The sequence below is a fragment of the Canis lupus genome, chromosome 2 (genome assembly GCF_048164855.1).
Source record: "Canis lupus baileyi chromosome 2, mCanLup2.hap1, whole genome shotgun sequence".
Lineage (NCBI taxonomy): Eukaryota > Metazoa > Chordata > Mammalia > Carnivora > Canidae > Canis > Canis lupus.
This window is the reverse complement of record NC_132839.1, coordinates 54,092,825-54,120,022: the sequence shown is the minus strand read 5'-3', so window position 1 is coordinate 54,120,022 and position 27,198 is coordinate 54,092,825. Positions and strand designations below refer to the sequence as shown.

General features: G+C 55.3%; 2 protein-coding genes across 9 annotated transcripts in view; one reads left to right on the top strand and one right to left on the bottom strand.

Annotated features, from left to right (window-relative positions):
* The first annotated feature begins 1,092 nt into the window (after positions 1–1,092).
* KIF7 (kinesin family member 7) lies at positions 1,093–20,208 on the top strand. Of its 6 annotated transcripts, none has more exons than XM_072799814.1 (19): positions 1,093–1,232; positions 2,887–3,238; positions 4,870–5,070; positions 5,371–5,764; positions 5,936–6,485; positions 6,952–7,068; positions 7,578–7,805; positions 8,545–8,693; positions 9,058–9,173; positions 9,329–9,481; positions 10,858–11,060; positions 15,172–15,369; positions 15,704–15,829; positions 15,993–16,166; positions 17,092–17,307; positions 17,872–18,078; positions 18,749–18,947; positions 19,044–19,190; positions 19,400–20,208. In XM_072799814.1, the coding sequence occupies exons 1-19, from the start codon at positions 1,131–1,133 to the stop codon at positions 19,771–19,773; spliced, it is 4,206 nt and encodes a 1,401-aa protein (XP_072655915.1). In that variant the 5' UTR covers positions 1,093–1,130; the 3' UTR covers positions 19,774–20,208. The 6 variants fall into 6 exon arrangements, with proteins under 6 accessions (XP_072655915.1, XP_072655911.1, XP_072655888.1 ...); XM_072799810.1 differs by having other exon boundaries at positions 15,990–16,166; XM_072799787.1 differs by having other exon boundaries at positions 4,870–5,764; positions 8,548–8,693; positions 15,990–16,166.
* A 329-nt stretch (positions 20,209–20,537) lies between these two features.
* Positions 20,538–27,198, bottom strand: part of TICRR (TOPBP1 interacting checkpoint and replication regulator) — a 45,368-nt gene continuing 38,707 nt past the window's right edge. The window contains exons 18-23 of one of the 3 annotated variants that reach the window (XM_072799773.1): positions 26,846–26,980; positions 26,127–26,284; positions 24,091–24,491; positions 22,349–23,595; positions 22,093–22,218; positions 20,538–21,330 (exon numbers count right to left, since the gene is read on the bottom strand). In XM_072799773.1, coding sequence (XP_072655874.1) covers positions 21,218–21,330; positions 22,093–22,218; positions 22,349–23,595; positions 24,091–24,491; positions 26,127–26,284; positions 26,846–26,980 — 2,180 coding nt within the window. In that variant the 3' untranslated portion in view covers positions 20,538–21,217. Of the gene's footprint in view, positions 21,331–22,092; positions 22,219–22,348; positions 24,492–26,126; positions 26,285–26,845; positions 26,981–27,198 lie in introns of all 3 variants that reach the window. The other 2 variants (XM_072799771.1, XM_072799769.1) reach the window with 2 other exon arrangements.

Here is a 27,198-nt window from a genome sequence, read left to right as displayed (position 1 = left end):
AGTCCCTTGGTCAGCACCTTCCCTGGGTAGATTCAGAATGAACACCTCAGCAAGGGTCCCACTAGCTGTTCACCCAGAGTAACCTCCCAAACTGGAGAGGTTGGCTGAGAACTCTCCAAAAACCTCACCTCCCAGTGGCCTCTTTCCCGGGCACTGTGACACTGTGGCATCCAGGAACCTGAGGCTGGGTGGCGGTGCAGTCTACCAATGGACAGGTGGTTCCCCTGCTCACTCTAAACTGGGGGCTTCCAAGCCAGTGCTGGGGGGTGCCAGGCCTTGTCAGGGCCTGCCCTGGTGAGGCTCTCCCAGGGGCAGTCTCCAGCTTGTTCTCTGTCTGGCATGCCCGGTCCCTGGTGGCTTCATCCATCCACCCTCTATGTCACTTTGGGTCTTGGTGAAGAAGGGGCACAGCGAGGACTCCCTGGTGTGAGTGCAGGGGGTGCAGCCAGAGCCCCTTCACACAGGGTGGAGTGGGCCCCCAGCCCTACCTGGAAAATCTCCTGGGGGTTGGATCCTTCTCAGCTTTTTTAGAAGGGGTAGTGAAATCCGAGAAAAGCGGGATGGAAGCTTTCTGAGGTTGGGGAAGGGATAGCTTTGCTGAGGTCTGAGTGAGTGTAGGGAGGACTGCGATACCCGCGTAGCAATGACGGGAGGAGCGAAGGTCTGCACCCGAACGAATGAATTCACGAACAAATAGAAGCTTATCTTCAGTCCGCTGTTATTCAGAGTCTAGGGTTGGAGAAGCCAACCTCTCTCCTCGTGGAGCGAAAGTCTCCCAGTTAGTTTTCGTTTCCTCACCTGTTGCAACTTGCCTTAAGATTTAGGGGCCCCGCTCCAAGAGCAGGTGGGCTTCTCCAGCTCGGAGCATCCGGCGGCCTTGGCGTCCGCCGAGTCCCCAGCATTCTGCAAGTTGCGCTGGAATCCAGAGTGCGGCGCCTGCAGGCGGGGACGGCGCTGGGGGGCGCCCCCCTCCCCCGGCACCGTGGCCCCGCCCCCGGACGAGGCCCCGCCCCCACGCCGCCCCTCCGCTCCCGGCCCCGCCCCGTCTGCGGACAGACTCCGCGGCGCCGCCCGGCTCCCGCCTCCGCCCTCGAGCGCCGGCGCGGGCGGGGGGGCGGGTGAGGGGCGGGATGTTTTGGGGGGCGGGGGTCCCGATGACGGCATCGGATCGCGCCGCGCGGAGGCTCGGCGCCCGACTGCACCGCGGGGGGACCGCGCTCCCACCCGAGCAGGTGGGTGCGGGCCGGGGAGCGGGGAGGTCGGGGACCGGGTGGGTGGGGGAGGCGCGCGCTCGCCGCCTCCCTGCGCAGGCCTGGGCGGGGTGGCAGTGGGAGCCGGCACCTGGGGAGCTCTGCGCCAGCACGAGGAGCCCCCCGCTGCTTGCATACCAGCCTCCTGGAGGCCCCTTTCCTGGGCGGCCGGGAGCACCCCGTTCCCTAAGTCGGGGGCCTGAGGCCAGCATCCCGGGCCTGGCGCGGAGCAGCGAGCGCCGACGCTGCGAGGGTCGGCTCCGCATCTGTAATCACTTTTCCAAACTCCCGGGAGCTCCGGTCTCGTGCCCGCCTCCTCCAGCGCCGACCGCAGCCGCGGGGCTGTCCCGGCGCCCGGGGTGCGCGGGGGCGCGGAGAAGCCGGGACCGCGCGGCGCTGAAGAGCTCAGGGTGCGGGGCGCGCGCAGGCGCCCACTGGATTGCGCGGTGGTTGCCGCCGTGTCCCCAGGGCCCCGCACACAGCAGGGACTGGGTGATCGAGTGAGGGAACGAACGAACCGTTACACCTGTAGAGAAAAGTTAAATAGTGACAAATGGAGTGCTGTGGGCCCGAAGGGGAGGGGGCCAGTGCGATAAGAGAAGGGGACTGGGAAAGCTTTTTGGGGTGCAGTTTCATCATCATTGTTGGACGGCTATTAAGCGTCCGACCTTGTGCTGGGCGCTGGAGATACAGCAGGAAGCGGGACCGCAGAGTCCCTGCCTCTCAGCCCCCTCTGCGACAGAGTGGCCCGTGGCTGGTGGGAGCACCTCTGGGCGCTGTGCGTGTGTAGTGGTGGGACACAGAACACAGGCGCTTCCCTGGCTCCCTGAGGAACACCCAGCAGGCCTCAGCCGGGAGAGATGGGAGTGTGTTGCAGAGAAAGGGGAGCCAAGGTGGGTGCAGGAAGTGAGTAGACAAGGTAGGCAGGGATGTTAAAGTTTTGAATATCAGGGGCAATGGGGAGCCTCTTTTAAGAGAGTTTAAGTGGGAGAGTGACGGGATTGCATTTGCAATTTTGAAAGATGCCCCTGGCTGCCCCATTGGACTGCACAGGGAGACCAAGAGCAGTGACAAAGCTGGTAAATGTCATCCTGTCAAGAGGCCCGCGGCAGGGGCCCGGGCTTTGGCAATAGTATGGGGAGAAGCAGGTGACCTTGATATTTAGGAGATAGAATTGGCAGATCTGGTGGTGGGAGCTTGATGGAAAGTCTTGAAGGATCTTTTTTGAAGAAGGTGGGGCAGGGGGATGTGAGGTGACAAAGGCAGAGATTATGGAGACCCCAGTAGGTCTTAGGGAAAGGAATTCCCTGGTGTGGTGGTGGTGGTGGTAGTGGGGTGTGTATGTGTTCTAGGAGATGGGGCCCCAGGGGAAGGGTATGACTGGAACACAGAAGCCCTTGGGAGTCAAGTGGAGGAGTTAGGGCCTTATTTTGCCAGTGATGGGAGCCATTGAGTGTTACAGTGTAGGACTGTGTTGGCCCTTGCAGTATTTGGGCACCAGGGTCGCAAGGAGGACGTTCTCATCTCATCTCTCCAAGGTCAGGAGCCCCAGGATCTGGCTTCAGGTCACCTGCGGGCTGAGTCCTGCCCCTAGAGTACAGGGGGTGATGATAGGGGCCTCCTCCTCTCTCTGCAGGGCCAGGAGGAGCCCTCCTGCAACATGGGTCTGGAGACCCAGAGGCTGCCAGGGGCCGAGGAGGCCCCCGTGAGGGTGGCCCTGAGAGTCCGTCCGCTGCTGCCCAAGGAGCTGCTGCACGGACACCAGAGCTGCCTGCGGGTGGAGCCCGAGCACAGCCGCATCACCCTGGGGCGAGACCGCCACTTTGGCTTCCACGTGGTGCTGGATGAGGACACCGGGCAGGAGGCGGTGTACCAGGCCTGTGTGCAGCCCCTCCTCGAGGCTTTCTTCGAGGGCTTCAATGCCACTGTCTTTGCCTACGGTCAGACTGGCTCTGGGAAGACATACACCATGGGGGAGGCCAGTGTGGGTGAGTGACCCTGCTTGAGGGCCCCGTGCCCGCATCGAGGGGACTCCGTGTCTCCTGAACTTCTGCCCCTGCCCTCTTGCTGCCATTCCCTGTTGAAGATAGGGGTGCTGGGGGGAGATTTCCTCATCAGATCTGCAGCCCAGGGTGGGACCAGCCATATCAGTGGGCTGACCAGGGGTAGGAAGGATGAGTCCTTGGATGTGGCAGGGGGTGCTTTTCAACTCTGTAGAAACGAGGTCGCACTGTGTGATTCTGGTGATCTCAGTGGGAAGAAAGGGAAGAGAAGTTGGCTTGTCTCTGGAGGTTGTCAGGATGGCTGCCAAGCGTCAGGAATCTGTGTTCTAGTCGTAGTTGGAATGGGGAGGGTCCAGGGAAAGCTGTGCTTTGGCTGATGCCTGGTGAGGGAACAGACTCTTGGGAGAGATGCTTTGGGCCAGTTAGAGGGTCTGCCCCATTTTAAGTAGCACAGACTGCTTTCTCTTAGGTTATAAAGGTATGCGTGTTTCTCATGGCGAATTAGGAAAATACAGAAAAACACAAGCACAAAAGAAAACTTACTTGATAATTGCTTTTCAACAATCACCCTGTTAGCATTATAGTTTCTCTCTCTGAGGAAATTATTTTACCTTTAAGAAATGGGATTATATAAAAAAATGGGATTATATTATACCCTTTTTTTATTATCCTGGGTTTTTTTAAAAAAAGATTTTATTTATTCATGAGAGACACAGAGAAAGAGGTAGAGACATGGGCAGAGGGAGGAGCAGGCTCCTCACAGGGGGCCTGATGTGGGACTCGCTCCCAGGTCCCCGGGATCACGTCCTAAGCCAAAGGCAGACGCTCAACCACTAAGCCATGCAGGCATCCCTATATCCTGTTTTTATTTTCTTAACAATATATCATAAACATTACTCTGTGTCACTAAATATACTTCAAGCCAGTTTTTTAATGATGGTTTGGTATTCCATTGTGCATATAAGATAGTTTATTTAACTGCATCCTCTATTGGGTCTTAGGATGGTTGCATTTTTTTGAAGTTATGAAGAGTGCTGCTCTGAATATCCTCTCATTACTTTTTTGGGTTACATTTAAGAAGTCTTTCCTTTTATTTATTTTTAAGATTTTATTTTAGAGAAAGCACATAAATAGGGGGAGGGGCAGAGGTAGAGGGAGAAGCAGCTCTCTGCTAAGCAGGGAGCCTAATGTGGGGCTCAATCCCAGGACCCTGGGATCATGACCTCAGCCAAAAGCAGATGCTTAACGAACTGAGCCACCCAGCTGCCCCTAGGAGGTCCTTTATATAACTGAGCATAGATTATAGCAATGAGCTCCCTGCCCCAGGGAGTAATCAAGCCAGGGGTATCTGATGATCTAGCAGGAATGTAGTGAAGGGGATGCTTACAATATGAAAGGGGTTGGTGGAATCTTGAGAGGTTGCTTCCAACTCTGAAATTCTATAAATCTGCCTGACCATCCTGGAGCATGGCCCGGCTCAGGCTACCCAGCCATCCTGGCCTCTGCTGCTACGTGCATGCTGGAGCTCCATCCTCCAGTTGCTGGCAGGGGCCTCGGGGCCTTGAGCCATGTCCGTCTGAAGGCATGGTGGCAGGAGCTCTGTGGTGTCTCCCTAGCTTCCCTTCATGAGGACGAGCAGGGCATCATCCCCCGGGCCATGGCTGAAGCCTTCAAGCTTATCGATGAGAATGACCTGCTTGACTGTCTGGTGCACGTGTCCTACCTGGAAGTGTATAAGGAGGAGTTCCGAGACCTGCTGGAGGTGGGCACTGCCAGCCGCGACATCCAGCTTCGGGAGGATGATCGGGGAAATGTTGGTGAGGAACTCTGGGGGCCCCACTGGCTGGGAGTGGGGCTGCAGCTGCTGAGGGGTGGCACTGGAAGGTTTTGCCTTCCTGTCTCCTGTCTCCGGTCTCCACTGAGTTCAGTATCGACTTCTGTGCCCAGCATGCAAGGCATTGAGGTGGGCCTGGGGCAGGCTGGAGCCAGGATGGGCAGGACCTCCCCCCCTCCCTCCATGGGCCCCTGGGTCGGGAATGCTGCAGAGATCCAGCCACTGGATCCTGGGCAGTCCCGAGTTGTCCCTACCCCGAGCTCACAGCCTTCCATGCCCGCAGTGCTGTGTGGCGTGAAGGAGGTGGACGTCGAGGGCCTGGACGAGGTGCTGAGTCTCCTGGAGATGGGCAACGCGGCGCGTCACACCGGGGCCACGCACCTCAACCGCCTGTCCAGCCGCTCCCACACTGTCTTCACCGTGACCCTGGAGCAGCGGGGCCGCGCCCCCAGCCGCATGCCCCGACCGGCCGCCGGCCAGCTGCTCGTCTCCAAGTTCCACTTCGTGGACCTGGCGGGCTCGGAGAGGGTGCTCAAGACGGGCAGCACGGGCGAGCGGCTCAAGGAGAGCATCCAGATCAACAGCAGCCTCCTGGCCTTGGGCAACGTCATCAGCGCCCTGGGCGACCCCCAGCGCCGCGGCAGCCACATCCCCTACCGGGACTCCAAGATCACCCGGTGAGGGTCCCCGGGCGGCCCACGGGAGCAGGGGCCCCTCTCGGGCCGCTGGGTGAGGGGAGGCCGGTAGGGGAGGGGTCCTGTGTGTTCCCGGGGCGCTGGCCCGCGGGCTGCGGCGGCAGGCGAGTCCAGGCGCCGGGGCTCCTGACGCACCCCACCTGGCGTCCTCAGGATCCTCAAAGACTCGCTGGGCGGCAACGCCAAGACGGTGATGATCGCCTGCGTCAGCCCCTCGTCCTCCGACTTCGACGAGACCCTCAACACCCTCAACTACGCCAGCCGCGCCCAGAACATCCGTAACCGCGCCACGGTCAACTGGCGGCCTGAGACCGAGCGCGCGCCCGAGGAGGTGGCGGCCGGTGCGCGGGGGCCCCCGCGGCACCGCTCGGAGACGCGCATCATCCACCGCGGCCGGCGCGCCCCCGGCCCCGCCCAGGCCCCCCCTGCCGCTGTCGCCGCCGCCGCCGCCGCCCGCCTGGGCGCCGAGTGCGCGCGCTACCGGGCCCGCACCGACGCCGCCTACAGCCTCCTGCGCGAGCTGCAGGCCGAGCCCGGGCTGCCCGGCGCCGCCGTCCGCAAAGTGCGCGACTGGCTGTGCGCCGTGGAGGGCGAGCGCAGCGCCCTGAGCTCCGCCTCTGGGCCGGACAGCGGCATCGAGAGCGCTTCCGCCGAGGAGCCGGCCACGCAGGGGCCCGGCGGGCCGAAGGTGGCCAAAGGCCAGGTGTGGCCCGCGGGAGGGAGGGAGCGGGGAAGGAAAGGGTTCTCGTCCAGCCGGCGGTACCCCTGCCCCCGCTCCACATTCCTGATTCAGAGGCACTTCTGCCAGTGACCTTGATCACACTCTGTACCTGTCCATCCCCGAGCCTCAGGGTCTCCATCTGTGAAATGGGGATTACGTTAGTATCTACCTTCTGGGCTCCCGGGGCTGTTGTAAGGGCCGAAGGTGTACCAGGTACCCCACCCAGCACGTTAGTGGAGTCTCGGATTCCTACTAAGAGTGGTGATATTGTTAATAACAGTACGATTAATGACCTGAGGTGGCCCAAATAGCTTGCAGAGGGGATCGTAGGTGAGGTGGGCTCTGGAGCCCCAATTGCAGGCGGAGCTAAGGGCAGAGCAGCAAGCTGGGGTGTCCCAGAGACAGGCAGTCTTGTCCTGCCCCTGAAACCTCTTTCCTTGCTCCATAGGATGAGGAAGGGGCACTGCAGCTGCTTGCCCTGCAGAGCCAGGTGGCCCGGCTGGAGGAGGAGAACCGAGACTTTCTGGCTGCGCTGGAGGACGCCATGGAACAGTACAAACTACAGGTGTTTGGCGGGGGAGGCTTCCTTGAGGTGAAGTTTCCCGAGGAGAAGAGGGAGTTAGCCAGGGCACGCTTCTGACAGGGTAGGCAGAGATGGGGGAGGCACAGCTGAGCACCCGTGTGGAGGTGAGGAACTGAACGGTGCAGTGACTGGGGGGGATCCCAGTGAAGGGGGGTGAGAGGTGGGGCTGGAGGGGCTGGGATGGGTCCCTGGAATCAGGCCCTTTTGTCCCAGGTAACTGAGTCAGCGTTTCCCCGGGCGCCCTCTGGCGGCAGTCATTGGCCTGTGACTCACAGGGAGGGATAGGACCTAACGGGGTGGGGTGAGAGCTAGGTCTGTAGGGGTGTGTGTGTCCGTGTGTGTTTCGGGGGGAAGGAGACCAAGAGGTGGTCAGAGATGTTTGGCCCTTCTGAGTTTTGGCTCAGGGACGGGGGGTGGCCTCCTCTGCCTGTCGGCATCCCTGCACCCTCCCCATCCAGCATCTCCCTTTAGCACCTGAACTTGTCTTGCAGAGCGACCGGCTGCGTGAGCAACAGCAGGAGATGGCAGAGCTGCGGCTGCGGCTAGAACTGGTGCGGCCTGGCTGGGGGGCCCCAGGGCTCCTGCAGGGCCTGCCTCCCGGGTCCTTTGTGCCCCGGCCTCACACAGCCCCCCTGGGGGGTGCTCACAGTCATGCACTGGGTGTCGTGCTCCCTGCCTGCCTTCCTGGAGATGATGTTGGCCCCGAGAATTGGGGAGAGGTGAGGAGGTAGCAAGGCTGGGTGTCTGTTGAATTAGACAGGCTCAGGCAGGGGAAAGCAGTGTTGGGGAATGTGCTCCTCACTCCAGGCTTTCCTAGGACCGGCTGTGAGGAAAGGCCAAAATTTGGGTGACTCTCTAGGGCTGCTGAGAAGGATCTGGTGCCATTGGGCATCCCTGGGCTGGCTGGAGATTGACTGTGGAGTGAGGAGGTTACAAACGGGCTTCTGACTTCCAGCACTGGATGGGAAGCTTACGTACCTCCAGAGATGTGGAGCTTAGCACCTCTGAGGTCACCCCTTCTGTCTTTGCAAGTTTACTTTTCCATGAGCCCTAATTTCCCTGAGCCTGGCTGCCTACTCACTTGGGACCTTTTGGACAAATGCTGCTCCTGCATCTTCCTGAAAGCGCTGGGTCATCTCAGCTGTAAAAGCCTGAGGCACGGAGGAGAGGGAGGGCTTGAGTTTGGCAGGAGTCTGTCATACACACACCACCTGGGCAAGGTGTTGGTGAGATAAGACTTGGGTGCAGATGATCTGTATACAAAGACAGAGCAGATTGTCACCTGGGGAGTCCCAGGTGCTGTGGGGCAGAGGGGAGGGGTGGAGGGGGGCAGGGAGGAAGCTCCTGCTCTACCCTGGGATTGGCAGGGTTTGGTCCGCAGCAAAGACTGGTGTTGGGAAATGATTGATGGAGGGCCCCCTAGAGGCTTCCTGTCTTGAAGCCCTGGCACTCCCCTAGCAGGTGACAAATGGCAAAGAGGCTGGAGCCAAGTTGCTGGCGGAGGTAGACAGGCCAGGAAGCGGCTCTTCAGCTGCATCGGAGGAGGAGGAGGAGCAGGAGGAGGAGCAGGAGGAACAGCTGCCTCAGCGGAACCTGCACCTGCGCAGGTGAGTGGGACCAGCTGCCCACCTGACCAGAACCACCACAGGCCCAGGCAGGGCTGGAGAAGGGTCCTGCTGTGGTCTCAGGGTGCCCTCACCTATGTTGCTTCCCTAGCTGCGAAGAACAGATGGGGGTGGTGGACTTGGGACCAAGAGTTCTCACTGGGGTGAATGTGCTGCTGGGTGGGCCTGGGCTTCCCGGTCCTCAGCCTTCAAGGTGGCCCTCGGTGCCCCCAACATCCCAGTGCCCCTGAGACTCAGCCCCCTGGCTTCTGTCCTGCTGGACTGACACTCTGGGATTCCACTGACCCAATGGCTTCACTGCCTTCCTCTGGCTGGGAAGCGTATGACTCCTGCTTCTGTCTTCCAGAAATGGCATCAACAAATGGAGCCAAAGGGAGGGGGCCTGCCCGGGGAGTCCACTCGACAGGAAGGGCCCAGAGCTTCACCTTGAGGAACTGGGTGCAGCCATCCCAGGGCCCAGAGGTGAGCTGGGTCGGGCGCAGAGACCCTCCCCTCCACCGTCCTGGACTGGCCATCCTGGACAGTCCACACATCACCCCTGGCTGCCCCTTCCCTCGCCCGCCTCCCCCACTGTCAGCTGGGGCAGCAGCCTTGACAGTGCAGTGTGCTTGTTACAGTAGTTGGTGGGAGCAAGGCTCCGGCTCGACCCCGTCAGACCCCAGCTGCCATGGCCTCTGAGTGGCGGCTGGCCCAGGCCCAACAGAAAATCCGGGAACTGTCCATCAACATTCGCATGAAGGAGGAGCTCATTGGCGAGCTGGTCCGCACAGGTGAGGTGCTGGTCTGTCAGGTGGGCCTCCCACCGGACGGTCGTTTAGGTTTGGTAACCAGCTCAGCTTCTTCCAGCTGTGTGGCCTTGAGCAGGTAGGACAGCTCCTCTGGGACTCAAGTTTTCTCATCTCTAAAGTGGGGATAGTAATCGTACCTGTTTCAAGGGTTGTTGAAGTGAATTCAGCTGAAGTAAGTAATTAGACTGGTTCTCAGGAAGCATTACCTAGCATTATTAGTTGCATTTATCAGTTGCCTGCTGTGTGAGGCACCGTGGTGCTCACACTCTCTTGGTTTTCGGGAGCAAATAATGTCCCCAAATCATGTTGTGTCTGCCGCTGTGATGCATATAAACACGACATTTTATTTATTTATTCATGAGAGCGAGGCACAGACACAGGCAGAGGGAGAGACAGGTTCCATGCAGGGAGCCCGACATGGGACTTGATCCTTGGACTCCAGGATCACGCCCTGGGCCGAAGGCCGCGCTAAACGCTGAGCCACCTGGGCTGCCTTGGTGATGCATGTAAAGGGGCTGGGAGAGATTTGAGGTAGTGGCCAGCTGAGCCTTTTTATTTTAGTAGGTAAGTTTATTACAAAATGCATTGTAAAAAAAAATGCATTGTGAAAACTTTCAAACCCGTGAGGAAAGGCTGGTAAAGCTCTCACACCTGTCACGCAGATTTCACATTACAATGTCTTGCCCTGCATTCATCTCTCTTTTTCCCTTTGCTGAAGCGTTCTGATGCAAATCCCGGGCATCTTGTCATTTCGCCCCCATACCTTTTGCTGCGCCTCTTTTTGGACACTTTAACCAAAATACCATGAGTGCATCTAACAACACTTAATGTCACCCCGATGCCCAGAGCACAGACCTGTCCCCTCGGTTCCTCGGCAGCTGGTTTGCTAGAACCTAGCTCCACATGTGTTCCACACACTGTTTGCTTGTTAGGCCTCTAAAGTCTCCCTTCCAGTACTTTCTCCCAGTCCTGAGGAATGTCTCACAGCCTCCCCACCCCCACCCTGCCATGTTCTGGGTCTGCCTATTTGCTCCCTGGGGTGTTATTCAACTTGTCCTCTGTCCTCAGATTTCCTGCAAATGGAAGTTAGTTCTAGAGGCTTAATTCTATGGAGGCCCAAGCTAGGTCTTTGCTAGTATGTATTAGATAAAAATAAAGGCAGCGGAACCCATAATTTCCCTGGGACACTGTGACGGATGAGGCTAATTTGAAAAGCAAGTGATTTAAAGGAAAATACGTTCAGTAACTTGTGGTACTGGTACCGTCTTGCAGGTGGCCACCTCAGGAGTGGGGGGTGAAAGGATCGTCCTCCCGGCGGGAGGGGCCTCCTGTGCTGATGAAGCCCCCATCCCCTCCAGGGAAGGCAGCCCAGGCCTTGAACCGCCAGCATAGCCAGCACATCCGGGAGCTGGAGCAGGAGGCAGAACGTGTGCGGGCCGAGCTGAGTGAAAGCCAGAGACAGCTGCGGGAGCTCGAGGGCAAAGAGCCTCAGGACCCTGGCGAGTGGTCCCAGCTCCAGGAGTTCCGCCAGCGCGTGGCTGCCGCCCAGAGCCAGGTGCAGGTCAGTGTTGGGAGTCCCGGGATCCAGACACGTGGGTCCTGGGGCCCAAGTTCACTGGGACCTATGGATGCTCAGGCCCTGGTGCCCCAGCCCCTGGCTGGTTTGGCGGCCTCGCAGGGTGAGGCTGGGGTGACAAAGAAGTCCGCAGCGCTGGGAGTCGGCTCAGCTTTAAACACAGCAGAGGCAGGGAGGCCAGTCCTGCCTGGAGACCAGGGGTGGGTAGGCGGGTATGAAAACAGGCTACCTCTTATTCATGCAACCATCGTCTCCCAGTTCCGTGGCCACCTGCCTCTCCATTCCATCTTCCCTCTTTCTACCCACCAGTCCATATGTCTGTCTCATCCATACCCCATTTCATTTAATTGGTTCCTAACTCCCCTCTGGAGTTTCCCAGGTGTAACCTGAACTGGGTCCCCACACTTGGAGGTCAGGGAGAAATGGAAGAAAGAGACAGCCACTCCAATGAGGAAAGTGGCAGGTTTACTAAGCAATGGAACTCGTCCTGGGTGCCCCTTTCCACAGGCACCTCTCTGAGCCATCATCAAGGGGTTTTGATTCACTTGAAGGTGGCTCCTTTGGTGGCGCTCTGGATGCCACAGCAACAACACAGGCACATGTCCGAGAGAATACAGATTGAGACACGGATTCCAAAATCAGTGATCACTTTTTCTAAGAGCCCCGTGATCCGAACCACTGGTTTATTAACTCCCCCAGGCTGGGAATTGGATCACCCACGGTGTTGTTCACTTCTGTTCTTATGTGATTTAATAAAGATCATGCATTAGCAGACTCAGCCAGGGGACACACCACATTCTGTTTGGATAATTTCACCGGTGCCTCCTTGTGGAGCAATCATGTCCAAGGCCGTCCGTCCTATTTTGGAGGATAGCTATTCTCATCAGAGACATTTCAGTGTTCTCAATAAGGATAGACTTTGTTGGCTATTATCGAAGGCTTGCTGGATGAATTTAGGAAGGGCTTCCATGTGTGCTGTAACCTCCAGGCCATGGAGGGAACCAAGATGGTGGCCACATGATCATACTATTGGAAAATGGTGTCCACCTGGCCTCAGGGAGAGGCAGGTTGGCAGCTTTAGGAAATTGACCTGGTTGTGCATACCACACATGTTGGCTGGTGGAGGCAGCGCTGTAAGGCGTGTAAAGATGGACTGGGGTGGGATATGCCCACCCCTGCTGCCTTCCCTGGCTCAATGGTATGTATTCCATTCCACAAATAGTAAATTTCAGCTGGTCCAGCTTGTAGCAGGACAACAGAATCCCAGTGGAGGGACGCCTAGGTGGCTCAGTGGTTGAGCATCTGCGTTTGGCTCAGGTTGTGATCCCAGGGTCTTGGGATCGAGTCCTGCAGAGAGCCTGCTTCTCCCTTTGCCTAGGTCTCTGCCTCTCTCTTTCTCTCTCATGAATAAGTATTAAAAAAAAAAAAAAGCCAGTGGAGATTGGATGGTTCCCTCTCACTTGGGGGTGTGAAGTCTCCCACCCATCCTGATGGGACATCCCATGGCATGTTCTGGTAGGTAATCCCTTTCCTGGGCATGATAGAGGGGCTTGGTGTTCTCAGCAGCATAGCATATTGTTCCATGGTAAGACTTGGGACAATGGCTGTTTCCCATGTCTTGCATATCCTCATGGGATTGGGTGCCTTGGCAGGGGTCCCCAGTCTGGCATATGGGGCAAATGGCCCTACTGGTTGATCATTCAAATGTATTGAAGCCTGGGGCAGTACTTTAGTCCACTCAGCCAGACTGGTTTTATCTCCTAATAATTTAATCTTTTTGTATGGTTGGTTTTGATTTTTTTACTCAACTGTAGTTGACACGGGGTTACATTAGTTTCGGGTGTACAACACAGTGATTTGACAAGTCTGTATGTTTTGCTGTGCTCACCATAGGTGCAGCTACCAACTGTCACCACACGGTGCTGTTACAATACCACTATGTTCCTATGCTATGCCTTTCATCCCCATGATATATTCATTCCGTAGCTGGAAACCTGGACCTCCCACGCCCCTTCACCCATTTTGCCCACCCCACCAACTATGAGTTTTTTCTCTGTATTTCTGGGTCTCTTTGCTGTTTGTTCATTTGTTTTTCAGATTCCACATATAGGCAAAATCATATTGTATCTTTCTCTTACTTCACTTAACACAATACTCTGGGTCCATCCATATGGTTGCAAATGGCAAGATCTCATTCTTTTTTACGGCCGAATGATAGTCATTGTGTTGTAAAGACCACATCTTTATCCATCCATTTATCAGTGGACACTTGGGCTGCTTTCATGACTTGGCTCTAATGCTGCAATAGGGGCACCTGGGTGGCTCAGTCAGTTGAGTGTGCTTCGGCTCAGGTCATGGTCCTGGGTCTTGGAATTGAGTCTCATGTCGAGCTCCCTGCTCATCAGAGAGTCTGCTTCTTCCTCTCCCTCTGCCTCTCCCTGCCTGCTTGTCCTTTCTCTCTTTCAATCTCTCTCAAGTAAATCTTTAAAAAATAATAGTAATCCTGCAATAAACATAGGGGTGCTTATATCCTTTTGAATTAGTGTTTTCGTTTTTTTTATTTTTTAAGATTTTATTTATCTATTTATGAGAAACAGAGAGAGAGAGAGGCAGAGACACAGGCAGAGGGAGAAGCAGGCTCCATGAAGGGAGCCGGATGTGGGACTTGATCCTGGGACTCCAGGATCACACCCTGGGCTCAAGGTGGCGCTAAACCACTGAGCCACCCGGGGATCCCCACATTTTCATTTTCTTTAGGTAAATACCCAGTAGTGTGATTATTGGATCATATGGCATTTCTATTTTTAATTTTTTGAGGACCCTCCATACTGTCTTCCATAGTGGCTGCACTGATTTGCGTTCCCAGCAACAGTTCCTTTTCGCTGCTCCTATCCTCACCAACACTTGTTACTTCTTGTCTTTTTATTCTAGCCATTCTGATAGCTATGAAGTAACCCGTCATTGTGATTTTGATTTGCTTTTCCCTAGTGATAAGTAATGTTGAGGATCTTTTCATGTGTGTGTTGGCCATTTGCAGGTCTTCTCCCCATTTTTAATTGGATTATTTGTCTTTTTGCTGTTGAGTTGTGTAAGTTCTTCATATATTTTAGATACTAACCCCTTATCAGATATGTCATTTGCAAATATCTTCTGTTCAGTAGGTTGGTTTTTAGTTTTGTTTATTGTTTTCTTTGCTGTGCAGAAGCTTTTTGATTTTGATGAAGTCCCAATAGTTTATTTTTGTTTCCCCTTCCTCAGAAGACAGATCTACAAAGATATTGGTATAGCTGGTGTTAGAGAAGTTACTGTCTATACTCTTTTCTAGGATTTTTATGGTTTCTTGTTTCATGTTTAGGTTCTTAATCCATTTTGAGTTTATTTTTGTGTATGGTATAAGAGAGTGGTCCAGTTTCATTCTTCTGCATGTGGCTGTCCAGCTCCACATCCCATCTCAAGGGTGGGTCCTTGGAGCCACCTCTGGGAGCAGGAAAAGCAAGTGGAACCCATGATCCAAGGCCTGAGAAGGGGTGAGGTGCCCCAATCACCCCAATCCAGTTCATGGGTTAGCCAGTGGTCACATCTCTCAGTGACATTCCCCAACACATTTACCCTTATATGATCCCATCCATCTCACCACCCACCTTTCCATCCATCCATACAGCTGTCAATCCTTCATTCCTTCCTTCCTTTTCTCAGTTCAGGTGTCTGAGAGACACTTCAGTAGAATGATTGAGAGTGTGGGCTCTGGAACCTGAGTGTTTGGGTGTGAATCCCAGCTCTGCTATTTACTAGCTCTGGGTCCTTGGTCAAGTTTCCTGACCTGTCTGTGCCTCAGTTTCTTAATCTGCAAAGTAGGGATAATGCTAATCCTATTTTTTCATAAGACAGGATCCCTTGATACACACAGAGCACCTGGTGTGTGGCTGGTACATAGGAAATGTCAGACTAGCCACCATCACTAGCCTTCTGACATTAGCCAGTGGCCTGTGTCCCCTTCTGTCTGCCCCTCTATCTGTTCTCCTTCTTTGGTCCTGCCCACCCTGGCTGTGTCAGTGTGGTGACAGCTCTTGACCCAGCAGAGGCTGTGTTGGTCCAGGTGCTGAAGGAGAAGAAGCAGGCGACAGAGCGACTGGTGTCGCTGTCCGCCCAGAGCGAGAAGCGCCTGCAGGAGCTCGAGAGGCACGTGCAGCTCATGCGGCAGCAGCAGGGGCAGCTGCAGAAGCGGCTTCGTGAGGAGACGGAGCAGAAGCGGCGCCTGGAGACAGAGATGACGAAGCGGCAGCACCGCGTCAAGGTCAGGCTGGGACTGGGGTGCAGGTGTCTGGGCAAGAGGCCGGCTTGGGGCACAGCAGGGTGGGGGGTGGGCCAGCACTGCATCACAGCCCCCCGACTTGTGGCTGTGTGACCTCATAAACAGGTCACTTGGCCTCCCGGGGTGTGTTCTTCTACCTGGAAAAGGGGAGGGCCGGGGGTCCCAGGGGCAAGCTGTGCCTACTGACTGGCGTCTCGCAGGAGCCAGGCCAGTGTGTGCTGCTGCTGGTCCCGGAGATGCAGGGCGGCGAGGCCATCTCCAGGGGGGCTCTGTGGACCACAGGCAGTTCTGAGCTGCTCGCCTGGTGCCTCCCCAGGAACTGGAGCGGAGGCACGAGCAGCAGCAGAAGATCCTGAAGATCAAAACGGAAGAGATCGCGGCATTCCAGAGGAAGCGGCGCAGCGGCAGCAATGGCTCCGTGGTCAGCCTGGAGCAGCAGCAGGTGGGGTCCGGGCTGGGCCTGCATCCCTGGGAGCACCCGCAGCCCTCCGGGTTGCCAGAGGCCCCTGGGGCTCAGCTGGCAGGTTCGCTGTTCTCCCCCTCGGACCCTTGGCCCAGGGTGAGAGCTGAGTTCCCTCCCTGCCTCCCCCACCCTCCCCCAGAAGATCGAGGAACAGAAGAAGTGGCTAGATCAAGAGATGGAGAAAGTCCTCCAGCAGCGGCGGGCCCTGGAGGAGCTGGGGGAGGAGCTCCACAAGCGGGAGGCTATCCTGGCCAAGAAGGAGGCACTGATGCAAGAAAAGACGGGGCTGGAGAGCAAGCGCCTACGGTCCAGCCAGGTGAGGTCCTGCCAGGAGAAACCTGTCAGCTGGGTTTCCGCCAGTTGAGGTTCCTCCAAGTGAGATTCCATTAGGTGGGTCCTTCCACTTGAGGTCACTCCAGACAATAACCCTGCCAGGTGAGGTCTAGGCAGGTGAGGTTCTTCTGGGTGATGTCCCACGTAATGGCCATGTAAGCTGCAGCTGTGTGAAGCTCGGTCCTACAGGGCTTACACCACCTTAGGGTGTTTATGATGCAGGTTCTGATGTGCAGCTATGCAGGCAGAACAAGGAATAGCAGGTGTAGACAGGAGGGCTGACCATGGAGCACTGGCACTCAGTGGTGCTGGAGGCAGACAGACCTAGGCACGTGGCCTGGTCACCTCCGTCCACCCTGCATCATTGCTTCTTAAATAAGGAGCTTCTCAGCCAGTTGCCTCTTCAGTCAAATGGAGTCAGTGTTGCCGTGCAGATGAGAAGGGGGTATGTCAAACACAAAGCCCAGGGCGGGGCCAGGAGCAGGTGCCTGGCTAGGTCCCTGCAGGGGTCCAGCCCCACTGCTGCTGCCATTCTAGAACACTTGAGTCCAAGGGGCTTCAGGGTGCTGCTGGATTGTCTGGAACTTCCCTTTGCCCTCAGAGCCCTCTCTTCCTCCCACATCGGGCTCCTGGAAGGGCCTGCTCTGCTTCCAGCTGGGTCTCCCCCATTTTGCCAGGAGTGCCTTTTCATGTGCTCGTCTTGTGTCCTTCCAGGCCATCCATGGGGGCCCCTCCTCAGAGGCTCCGGTCCCTTGGGCCCCACTCCCTCAGCTTCCGCAGGCCTCCCCGCTGAGCAGCGCTCCTGGATCTTAGGGCTTGAGGGAAGGGCATCATCCCAGGGTGGGGTGAGGTAGTATCGCTGCCATAACTCCTGCTCCCTCCTTGACCCCTGGCGGGGCTGCCCCCAGGCCCTCAGCGAGGACATCGTGCGTGTGTCCAGCCGGCTGGAGCACCTGGAGAAGGAGCTGTCGGAGAAGAGCGGGCAGCTGCGGCAGGGCAGCGCCCAGAGCCAGCAGCGGCTCCGTGGCGAGATCGATGCCCTGCGCCAGGAGAAGGACTCGCTGCTGAAGCAGCGCCTGGACATTGACAGCAAGCTGCGGCGGGGCAGCCTGCTATCACCCGAGGTGAGCCCCGTGGCTGGCCTCCCCCCAGCCTGGTGCCGGGCCCTGCTGCTTCCCGAATGTGCTTTTTCCGCAGGTGAGACTCAGAGAGGGGGGCGGCTCCCAGGGTTGCTGGCCTGGCCCTGTCGTCAGCTCTGGGACACACAGGCTGGGCCCTGGGTGTCAATCCATGTGTTACATGCCTGGGCTCGTGTGGGAATGAGTGTCGGCAGCAGGGAGAGCTTTGTTGCTATAAACTCGGCCCCGCGGACCCTCTGTGCTCGGAAGCAGTCTCCCCATGCTTCCCTTGGGCAAAGGGTCTTCTGTGCTTCCTGCTAGAGATCATGTGAGGCGGTGCACTGCAGAAAGTAGCCTCCCAGAGCCCTGGCCTCCCCCTGGAGTTGGGGCTGTAATGGAAGCTTCCTGTCCCTGCTGTGCTGACTGCGTGCTCAGGACGAGGGGACATGACATCTCCCTTGTGGCTACAAGCTGTTGCTGTCTGCCCTGGGCTGTGTGTGTGTCGTTCAGCCGCTGGGTGCGTGTGGTAGAAGCCGGGCCTCCCCCTCAACGCATGCCCCTGTCCTGCAGGAGGAACGGACGCTATTCCAGCTGGATGAGGCCATCGAGGCCCTGGACGCTGCCATCGAGTATAAGAACGAGGCCATCACATGCCGCCAGCGGGTGCTGCGGGCCTCAGCCTCCTTGCTTTCCCAGTGTGAGATGAATCTCATGGCCAAGCTCAGCTACCTCTCATCCTCAGAGACCAGAGCTCTGCTTTGCAAGTATTTTGACAAGGTGGGTCTGCGGCCCCAAACCCCCTGCCACCGCCTTCTGGCCTTCAGATGAGGGTGGGTTTGATGAAAGCTGCAGAGGCAGCTCCATTTCCTCCCAGGCTAACTCCAGGCCACCTTGGACTCTACTTTCTAAAACCTGCCTTAGTGAAACTAAGAGCCAGTACTCTCCCCGACCACCTTCCCCTGCTTGGCCCCTCCAGTGGACCCGGATCAGTGATTCTTATCAGGGAGGTTTTGCCCCCAGGGGTCCAGAGATGCTTCTGGTCATCACAGTAGTGGGGGGTAGAGACCAGGGATGCTGTCAGACCCCCACAACCACAGTTCTCTGCCAACAATGTCACTGGTGCCAAGGTTGAGATATCCTGGCCTCAGTGAGATCCCACAGCTTGAGGCTCTGCCTGGGAGCCTAGGAGCACCTGAAGAGGAAGGAGATTGAGACAGGGAGAGAAAGTAAGCTTCATCTTGAGAGCTGACTCTTGTCATCAGGAAGTCACCAGCTGGGACACTGTTGAGGTGTCTGAGGCCAAGTCTTGGCTCAGTGGAACACCCTGGCAATTTCTTAGTGACATCTGCCCCGGGGGGCAATGGTGGCAAGTTGGCCGAATACCTGCTGTCCCTGGTCGGCAAAGGGAGCCAGAGCTCGGGGCTAAGTGTGTCTGGGTTCGGGACAGGTAGTAACACTCCGAGAGGAGCAGCACCAGCAGCAGATTGCCTTCTCGGAGCTGGAGATGCAGCTGGAGGAGCAGCAGAGGCTGGTCTACTGGCTGGAGGTGGCTCTGGAGCGGCAGCGCCTGGAGATGGACCGCCAGCTGACCCTGCAGCAGAAGGAGCACGAGCAGAACATCCAGCTCCTTCTCCAGCAGAGTCGAGGTGAGGCACCCCAGGCCCCACACACTCCCTGGGCCCAGCTCCTGGCCACCCACCCGCCCACAGCCTCCCACCACCTCCTCGGTCTCTGCCCTCCAGATCACCTTGGTGAGGGGTTAGCAGACAGCAAGAGGCAATATGAGACCAGGATTCAAGCTCTGGAGAAGGAACTGGGCCGCCACATGTGGATGAACCAGGAACTGAAACAGAAACTCAGCAGTTGGAATGCTGCAGGCCTCAGCAGGGGTAATTCTCACCTGAGTCTGTGAGCTGGGCCACGTTTTGCCCTGCCCTGTAGTGTCAGGCTTCCCTCCCTGGGGGAAGCTTTGAAACTGTGCGAACTCCAGCTCTTCCCAGGGCAGTTCACACATGGCTTCCTGGGCTGGGGCCTGGAGAAGTGGGGCTGCCCTGGAAGGCACTGCCTCCGCCTCTGATGAGCGCATCCTTTCTCCCAGTGACAGGTGGGGAGAAGAGGACCCTGTGCCTGGAGAACAGACCACCCCCTGGAACTGAGGAGGAGCTCCCTGCTGGCCCTGAGCTGCTCTGGCAGCAGCCTCTGCCCGACAGCGTCCCCCGTGCCCGGGATGAGGTGCGGGATGTGGTCCGGGCCCCGCTGCCACTGACGTGGAAACGCTCGAGCCTGTGCGGTGAGGAGCCTGGCTCTCTGGAGGAGCTGCGGCCTCGGGAGGCCACTGAGCCCCTGGTGGGACGGGTGCTACCTGGGGGTGAGCTGGGGCTGCCCTGGAACTTCGGGCCCTTGGCCACACCCCGGCGGGACTTGCGCCGAGGCAGCCCAGGGATGATTGACGTCAGGAAGAACCCCCTGTAGGCTCATGGGCAGAACCCACCCCAGAGGGACACTCCAGGCCTGCAGCAAGGTCCAGCTGCCTGCCTTTGCTTCTGGGAAGGGCAGTCTTTACCTCCCACTGCAGATCCAGGTCCTGATCTTGACACAATTGGAGTCAGCAAATTTGGACTACAGCCCAATGAATTCAACTCAATTTTTTAAAAAATATGCTAAGTCCTGCCCCCCACTTCCTTTGAGCTTTGGTACCAGATTGCCATCTTTTGGCTTGAGAGTGTGCAAAAGGCAGTTCTGGTCTCAAGACTGTGTGGCTGTGGTTCAGCCAGTGCTGGACACAGAACAATTAGTGACAACAGGGTTGTGTGTTAAATGGTCTTGTTTTTATGGTGGGAAGCTTTGTGTATTTTTAGAATTTTGTAAAACCATTTTATAATAAATGAGAATCTCTGAAGGAAGAAATGGGAGTTTTGACTTGGTCTGATGTACAAGCCAAGAGAATCAGATTGGAGGACATGTTGGGCTTGAAAGCTTTTCAGAGTTCCTGAGACAGGCCTAATTAAGAAGCCCTAGTCCTGCCCCTGGCCAAGACTGCCAACAAGCGGTTCCCCAGGACCCTCCTGGCTGCTCCATGACACAGGCATCTCCCCGTGCACAGTGAGGGTGGGGCTGGGGCTGGGCTGGGTTTCAGGCTGACCCGGAGACGCAGCTGCTCCAAGAACCACTAGCGCTCGGCCTGAGTGAGTCAACCAGAGACTGTGAGCTTAAACAGAAAGGGCCCGAATGCTAACTAAGTAGCCAGAGAGGATTTTTTTTTTTTTATTACATGAGGAATGCAAGAAATTTATTCTGCCATGGGACACAGCCTTCAGCTTTTCAAGGGACCTGTGGGGAGCCCTTTCTCCCACTTCACAAGTGAGATGGGGGGTGGTTGTCGGACTTGCCTTGGTCTCTCAGAGGCTAGGGCTGGAATGGGAGCCCCTACAATTCCATTTGCCCCCAACCCCTAGGCTGAGTTAGGGCACCAGCTATACCACCTCCCTAACAAGGGGGCTAGGGTGGTGGATTGGGGTACCAGGTGGGAAGGACACATTCCAAGAGGATTAAAACCCCTAAGGCACTCATGTCAGAATTGATAGCGGACAGTAAGAGAGGTGCAGGCCCAGGCCCCCCTGTTCCTTTATGCTCCCAGGGACTGGGCTGACTTCCATCTTTGAGCTTCCTTGGTTCCACGGAGCCCTGGTTCTTCATGTTTCTGTGCAGCAAGCCCAGCGTTAATGTAGGACAGATAAGCTGGGCCCTGGCTCAGCGAACCGAGTGTCTATGTAAGAATTCCTCTGTGGTATGAGCCTGAACTCCTACCCTGTCCACAGAAAACTGCTCCTGGTGCACTTCCTCTGTGTAGGGAGTGTCGGGGCTCTAGCTCAGCTTGGTAGTGTTGTTATAAGTCCCCTGGCCAGTTCTGTCCTAACTAGCTAATCAGCTTCTTCCGTGAGTAAGTTCTGCTGATGGGGCGTCTCCTGGAGATTGCTCGGCTGAACGGAGATTCTTCGGCCGTGGTGGGGAAGACCTCTGTATCCTCATCTAGAAAAAGGCAGAAAGGGCTTGAACTAGAGAGTGATACACACACAGGTGGATTTAAACCCTGCAGGTTTGAGTGCTGCTGAAGCACTGCCCATACTTGTCACAAGGCTCTCCGCCCCACCACATCAGCACTGAGCTGGTGGCGGTAAGGAACTGAAAAAGTAAAGTGCTGTGGGTTGAATTCCCTCAGCTGGATTGTACATTGTTTTGCGTGATTTATATCCTGGTCTCGAGGGAAGGGAATCACTGGAGGGCCTCTATCTCCTGCACTCCCCTTCAGTTCTAGACACTCAAGTCCTTCCCCAGGTCGGGTACAGTAAAGGGAATCCTTGAGTCTGAAGGCTGTGCATGCCAGCCAGTCCTTAATCCTAGCTTGTGTACAGAAGTATACACCCCTGGAGGGAAGCAGCTGGCTGCCAGTGTGCCACCTGTGTCCCATGCTGCCTGACACACGCTCCTCAGGCTCCAGGGACTAGAGCCACGTGGTGTGTGGTTATGTCCACAGCTGTCACTGCTTAAGGAAGCTGAAGAAAATAGAGCAGGAACTTAGGTCTGCTTAATGACACACTGGAGTTCTCAGGTGGAGTTTCTCTGGGAAGAGTACATGATACCACAGGGAAAGTCATCTGTCCCCTACTCGGGCCATCTGACTCCTCCACCATCCATCCAGCTACCTGGCAACCCTGAGCTAACTCTGGGGAGTCCCCCAAAGGACAGAGGTTTGATCCTGTAAGTCTCCAGGACCATTAATGGACAAATTACCTCTGGCTTCTTGACATCGCGAGGAAGGGGTCTTCCCTTGGAAGAGCAGTGGAGACTGGGTGAGCGCCTGCAGGCTGCTGGTGGAAAGGCAGCTCCGCACCGCACAACCTGCCGGGGGTGTGGAACCTACAGTGACAACATGCAATGGCACAGGGTAAGCGCGGCCCCCAGCACCCCAGACCAGGGAGCCAGAACCTTCTCAGGAAGCACCTCCCTGCCCACCCGGCCAGCTGCCAGCCAAGGGCCCCAGACTCACTGGAAATAAACACCTCGTTGTCCCCTGTGGAGGGGAGGTGCCGCCCACTCATACTCGGAGAGTGCTCCTCACTCCTGCTACGGTCTGTGTCTCCTCTCTGCTCGTCACATGCTCTCTTGGCTTGACACTCCACTTCCTCCTTGGCAGGAAGGAGCCTCTTCCTGGAGCCCAACCCAAACTGTCCCCAGAAGGCTTCCTCAGCCTGAGGCACACTGTCCCTGGGAGGTGACTGATCTGGCAGTTGGCACACCCCCTCAAGCTCAAAATCCCCCAAGAGGGGAGTCCTACAGCTGCTGAGTTCAAGGCCTGCTCGCTCCCTGTGTTCCGGCTCGAGCAGGGACACGCCTGCAAGAAAGTCAGTGCCGACTTCACTCCTGCCAGCGGAGCTGCCGCCCACTGCCCTCTTCCTCCGGGGCCAGTCTTTAATTGTGTCAGGAGTGGTCTTCCCGCCGTGCTTGGGAGACGGGGTCCAAGGAACACCGACATCTGTTTGAAACGGAGAGGGGGTGCTGGAGGGGCAGTGGGTCGGGGTACAGGACTGGCAGATGTAGGTCTGTCCTCCGCTCTTGCCGGGGGTGCTGTGCGCGGGGCGCAGGCAGGGGGGTGACATGTAGGTGGCTTCAGGTTTACCTGAGACCTTACTGGCCTGGGACATGCTGCTGAGTCCAGGGAGGGAACTCTCCTCTCCCAGGCAGCCCACCTTCTGTGGTGGATCAGCTTCAGATAGACAGCCGGGGTCTACCTTTTTAATTCGAAGCTTAGGAAGGCCAGAAGCTTGCATCTCCAGCTCCACCTCATAGGTCTGTGGGCTGGCAGAGGCTTTGGGAAACCGAGGTGAAGCTTGCAGGTTCTCTAGCTGGGAGGCTGCCTGGCGCTGCCTCCTGTCTGCGGTGCAGCGCAGGTCATATGACAGGGTGGGAGGTGAGCTGGGCTGAGGGGATGAAGGAAGCCCATGGTGCGATGGAGAAGGCTGCTCACAGGTAACCACCATCCTTGACGCCTCACCTTCTTCCGCTGGTGTGACATGACTTTGTAAGCCATTACTGCCATGGTGCTCTGCTTCGTCCAGGAGAGTGAAATACTCTGTGTCACTCACAATAAGCAGAGGAGAGGACAGACGCCAGTCACTGTTGAAGCCAGTCCCACAGTAACTATGTCTTTCAGGAGAAGGCTGAGGAGAGAGGGTTGCTTCCTTCTGGTCTTTTCTGGCATCTGTGATGGCAGCTGGGTTGCTAGCTGTGGTAACCCTAGGAGCAGCAAAGGGGCTAGGCTGGCGCTGCAGGGAGCTGCTTTCAAGATTAGAGGTGTCTCTCTGCCTTTTTCCAATTTTAGAAGGGAGCAAAGGGGGCATGGGGTCAGACTGGGCTATCAGTGAGGTTCTGGGGGGCGTTGAAGGCACAGGGCAGGAGAGAGACGAGGATACAGTGGGTGCTTTCTGGGGCTCTTCCCAATCCAGTTCTTCAGGGGGAGGAGATTCTATCGAAAATTTCCAAAATGGACTTTTTGTGGAAATCTCACCTAAGGGAGAGGTCAAAGGTTTTTCTGGAGGAGAAGGTGGGAGAGAAATCAGATTTGTACTCTCCAGTGTCTTGGGGACTGAAACAGCTTTATCCTTCCATTTCTGGGCTAGCTCCTCTACCTGAGGAGCCCAGGGGACACAGGGATGGGGGTGCTTTTGATCCACAGAGGTTTCTCTTTGCAGCCCTGAGGCTGCTGCTCTCGGAGGAGTTCTTAGGGCATACCTGCTGGAAGTCAGACTCTCACTCCTGGTCATCGCTGCCCTGCTGGAGGTGTTTTCTGGACTGGAAGTCTGTGAAGGTGGCCAAGTTGAATTCAGAAATCCAGGTGGCTGACCACCTGGCCTTTTGGGAGTTCTTGGTATCTTCTTTTCAAGAGGAGAGGTTCCTCCTTTTGCCAGGGAGCATCCTTTCTGAGGAGTGACTTTTGGTGGAGATGGTGAATCCCAGCCAGGTGAGCAGTCTTTTAAGGATGCCTTAAAAATGACCTGTTTGCCAGGGGTCACTTCTGTAGGGTTTTTTTGCCGCCTTTCAGGGGTATACGGTGGAGTCTGCGGTGTACGGAGGAACCTTTGTGGTGTAGCTTTAGAGGAGCCTGGAGATTTTCGGTAACTCTTCTTAGGAGTCTGTAAAGAGATACTTGTTTCAGTGCATACACAGCATGACCCATATTCTTTATCGAGCATTAGAATAATCTCTAAGACAATGAGAAAGGCAGATGGGAGATTTCTGGGCAGCTGAACAAATGACCGTAAGCTGGATCTCAAATAGTGACACATTTCCACTTCTAACCATGACCCAGATTTCACTTGTCTACTTTTTCTAGCACCAAACACTGAATCTAATCTTGATTCTAAGACAAAATTTTCATAGTATGCATGCTCCAGCTAAAATAGGCTTTGCCTCTAACGATATATCACTCCACTCTCAGCTACTTTTCTCTTCAATGAGACAGCGCCTTCTGGTCTCTGCCTAATGTGGCCTCCAGATATCACATCACCTGCTATTCACCTGCATCAAACATGTGCCGGCTATGCACCCACTATGTGCCAGGCTGTGTGTGTGTGGGGGGGGGTAGGGCGGGAGGGGTATGGAATATACAGATCCATAAGGTACAGCAACACAGATAATGTCTCAGGAAGGACACCCCAGCAAAAAAATTTCCCTCCCTTCCTGCAACATGCAGTTAAACACTCCCAACAGGTAAAGGAGATCAGACACCCATCATTTCTACAAACTTGCTCGATCATCTCAAGGGAATCCTGATTTGGTGGGCATTTCATGTTCAACGGGGTATACAGCCAGATGATGACACAGTGGTGCCTGTGCACTGACAGGGCCACGCATGGGACAACATGGGGGCACAAGAACAGGCTGTCTGTCTAACCCAGCTAGCAGGAAATGGGGACAGGAATAGTCGGGTCTTTAAGAATGGGTGTCAGCAGGTAAAGGCAAAAGATAGGGAGGAGGGAACTCCTGTGCCTTGGGCTCTAAAGTTTTCTACGCCTAAAAGGAACAGCACCAGCTGTGTGCAGACCAGCATGCAGCCTGATGTTGCCAGGGACATGGAGGATGAAGCAGGGGCGGGGCAAGGGCCACAGCCAGCCCACAGAGGCCTGTGCCTGTCTGGGGAGGACTGAACCTGGTCCTGGAGATCAGTGGTCTTCAAACCCATTCCCATAGATTTATGTCCTCCCTCAACCTCTAAGCAGATTAGGTTTACAAACAATTTTTTTTTTTTTTTAACACAATGGTCTCAATTTAGGAAAACCTAGAAACCCTGCTTTAACAAAGAGTAGTAGAGCAGGAATAGCAGGGGATGGAGAAGAGGGAATGCAATCAAATAGTCTGTAAACTGGCAGGATTGATTGATTGGCTTAGTCTGGTAAGAGGAAGGAGTCCAGAGAGACTCCCACGTTTCTAATGTGGGTGACTGGATCAGGTGGGCAATGTAAGGGAAACAGAGGATTGATCCCTGCCCATTTCAAAAATATATATACATAGCATGATAAAAATGGTGGATGAAACCAACAGACCAGGGGAGATCATTTATATTCTCTTGGCCTCTACCAGACTGCTGTCTTACATCCCCACATACCCAATCATCATTCATCTGGATCCACCCAATGACCTCCAAATAGCTATCAGTATCTATAGATCATCTATCTTCTCTTCCCTAATGGACTCAGTGGGTTTTCTTGGCCATGTCTCCGTTTCCCCCTCAAGACCACACAATTTTAAACATTATAGAAATGTTATACCTGATATGCGGTGGGTATCTCAGAGCCCAATGAGTTTCTTGAAGGCCTTTGAATTCGAGCTGAACACTTCTCAGAGGGGCTGACCATCTCAGACATTGCCCCAAAAAGCAGCCTCTTAGGAGAACGAATACTTTGGTTTGGAGAATTTTCTCTTTGGTCTGCAAGTCAAAAACAGTGATTCTTTCTTAACTCCTGCCCTCCTAGTACTATTAGAACAGCCAGTCCATACAAGATCACAATTTTTTAGAGCAAGTGGAAGTGGAGAGGGAACCCACCTAATTATGCCAACAGCTACAATTATTCCTGCCATCTTGAATTTTAATAAGACTCCATATTAACCTGAGCCCTTACATTATGCAAGTAAAACTATTTGTAAATGTATCTGAGGATCCAAACCAATGATGGATGAAAGCATGAAGGACAAACATATCACCTTCCACCTAGGACACCGAGTGTAGAATATGAACACAAGGTGGAAATAATGGGTAATTCCTGTTAAATGAATAATTACCTCTAAGGATAGTATGGACCAGCTGTAAGAATCCAAAGGGAGGACACTGTTAAGGCCATGGATTATTCATCACCCTGAACCTCTAATGGGCATACCTATTCTACTGCTCCAATGTCAAGAAAGAAAATGTCAAATTTTGTACTCTTCCCAAAACCACTTCCCACGAAGTAGGCACAGACTTCTGAAGGCAGATGGGCAAGCATGTTACCTGACTTTTCTTGCTGGAATGAGTGAACTCTTTGCACACTTCGAGACTTTGGCTGAGACCCAGAGTAGAAGGAACCAGAATTTGTCCTGCTGAATGACAATTGCTTGATTCGAGGACTTCGTCTCAAGCTTACTTCTGCAAAAGCAGATTTGTAGTTTATAACAAGGTAGAAATGCAAACTTTACATTTTCCATTTATGAAATGGGTCAAATTTATGTAGTGCCACACACATGATAAAAATTTGACAAATTACTAACTTTGAGATTTCTAAAGTATTTTAACAAAGCTACAAGGGGTATGATATATAGCCCCAAAGTCCAAAAACAACCACTGACCCTCTAGACAGTCCCTTC

What these genes read in the sequence shown, in the direction of transcription:
- KIF7 (XM_072799781.1), top strand. Translation starts at nt 1,131, where the DNA reads ATGTTTTGGGGGGCGGGGGTCCCGATGACGGCATCGGATCGCGCCGCG. An exon ending in CCGCCCAGAGCCAGGTGCAG is followed by an intron (nt 11,061 to 15,171) that starts GTCAGTGTTGGG and finishes GTGTTGGTCCAG; the next exon opens with GTGCTGAAGGAGAAGAAGCA. An exon ending in CCTTCTCCAGCAGAGTCGAG is followed by an intron (nt 18,948 to 19,043) that starts GTGAGGCACCCC and finishes TCTGCCCTCCAG; the next exon opens with ATCACCTTGGTGAGGGGTTA.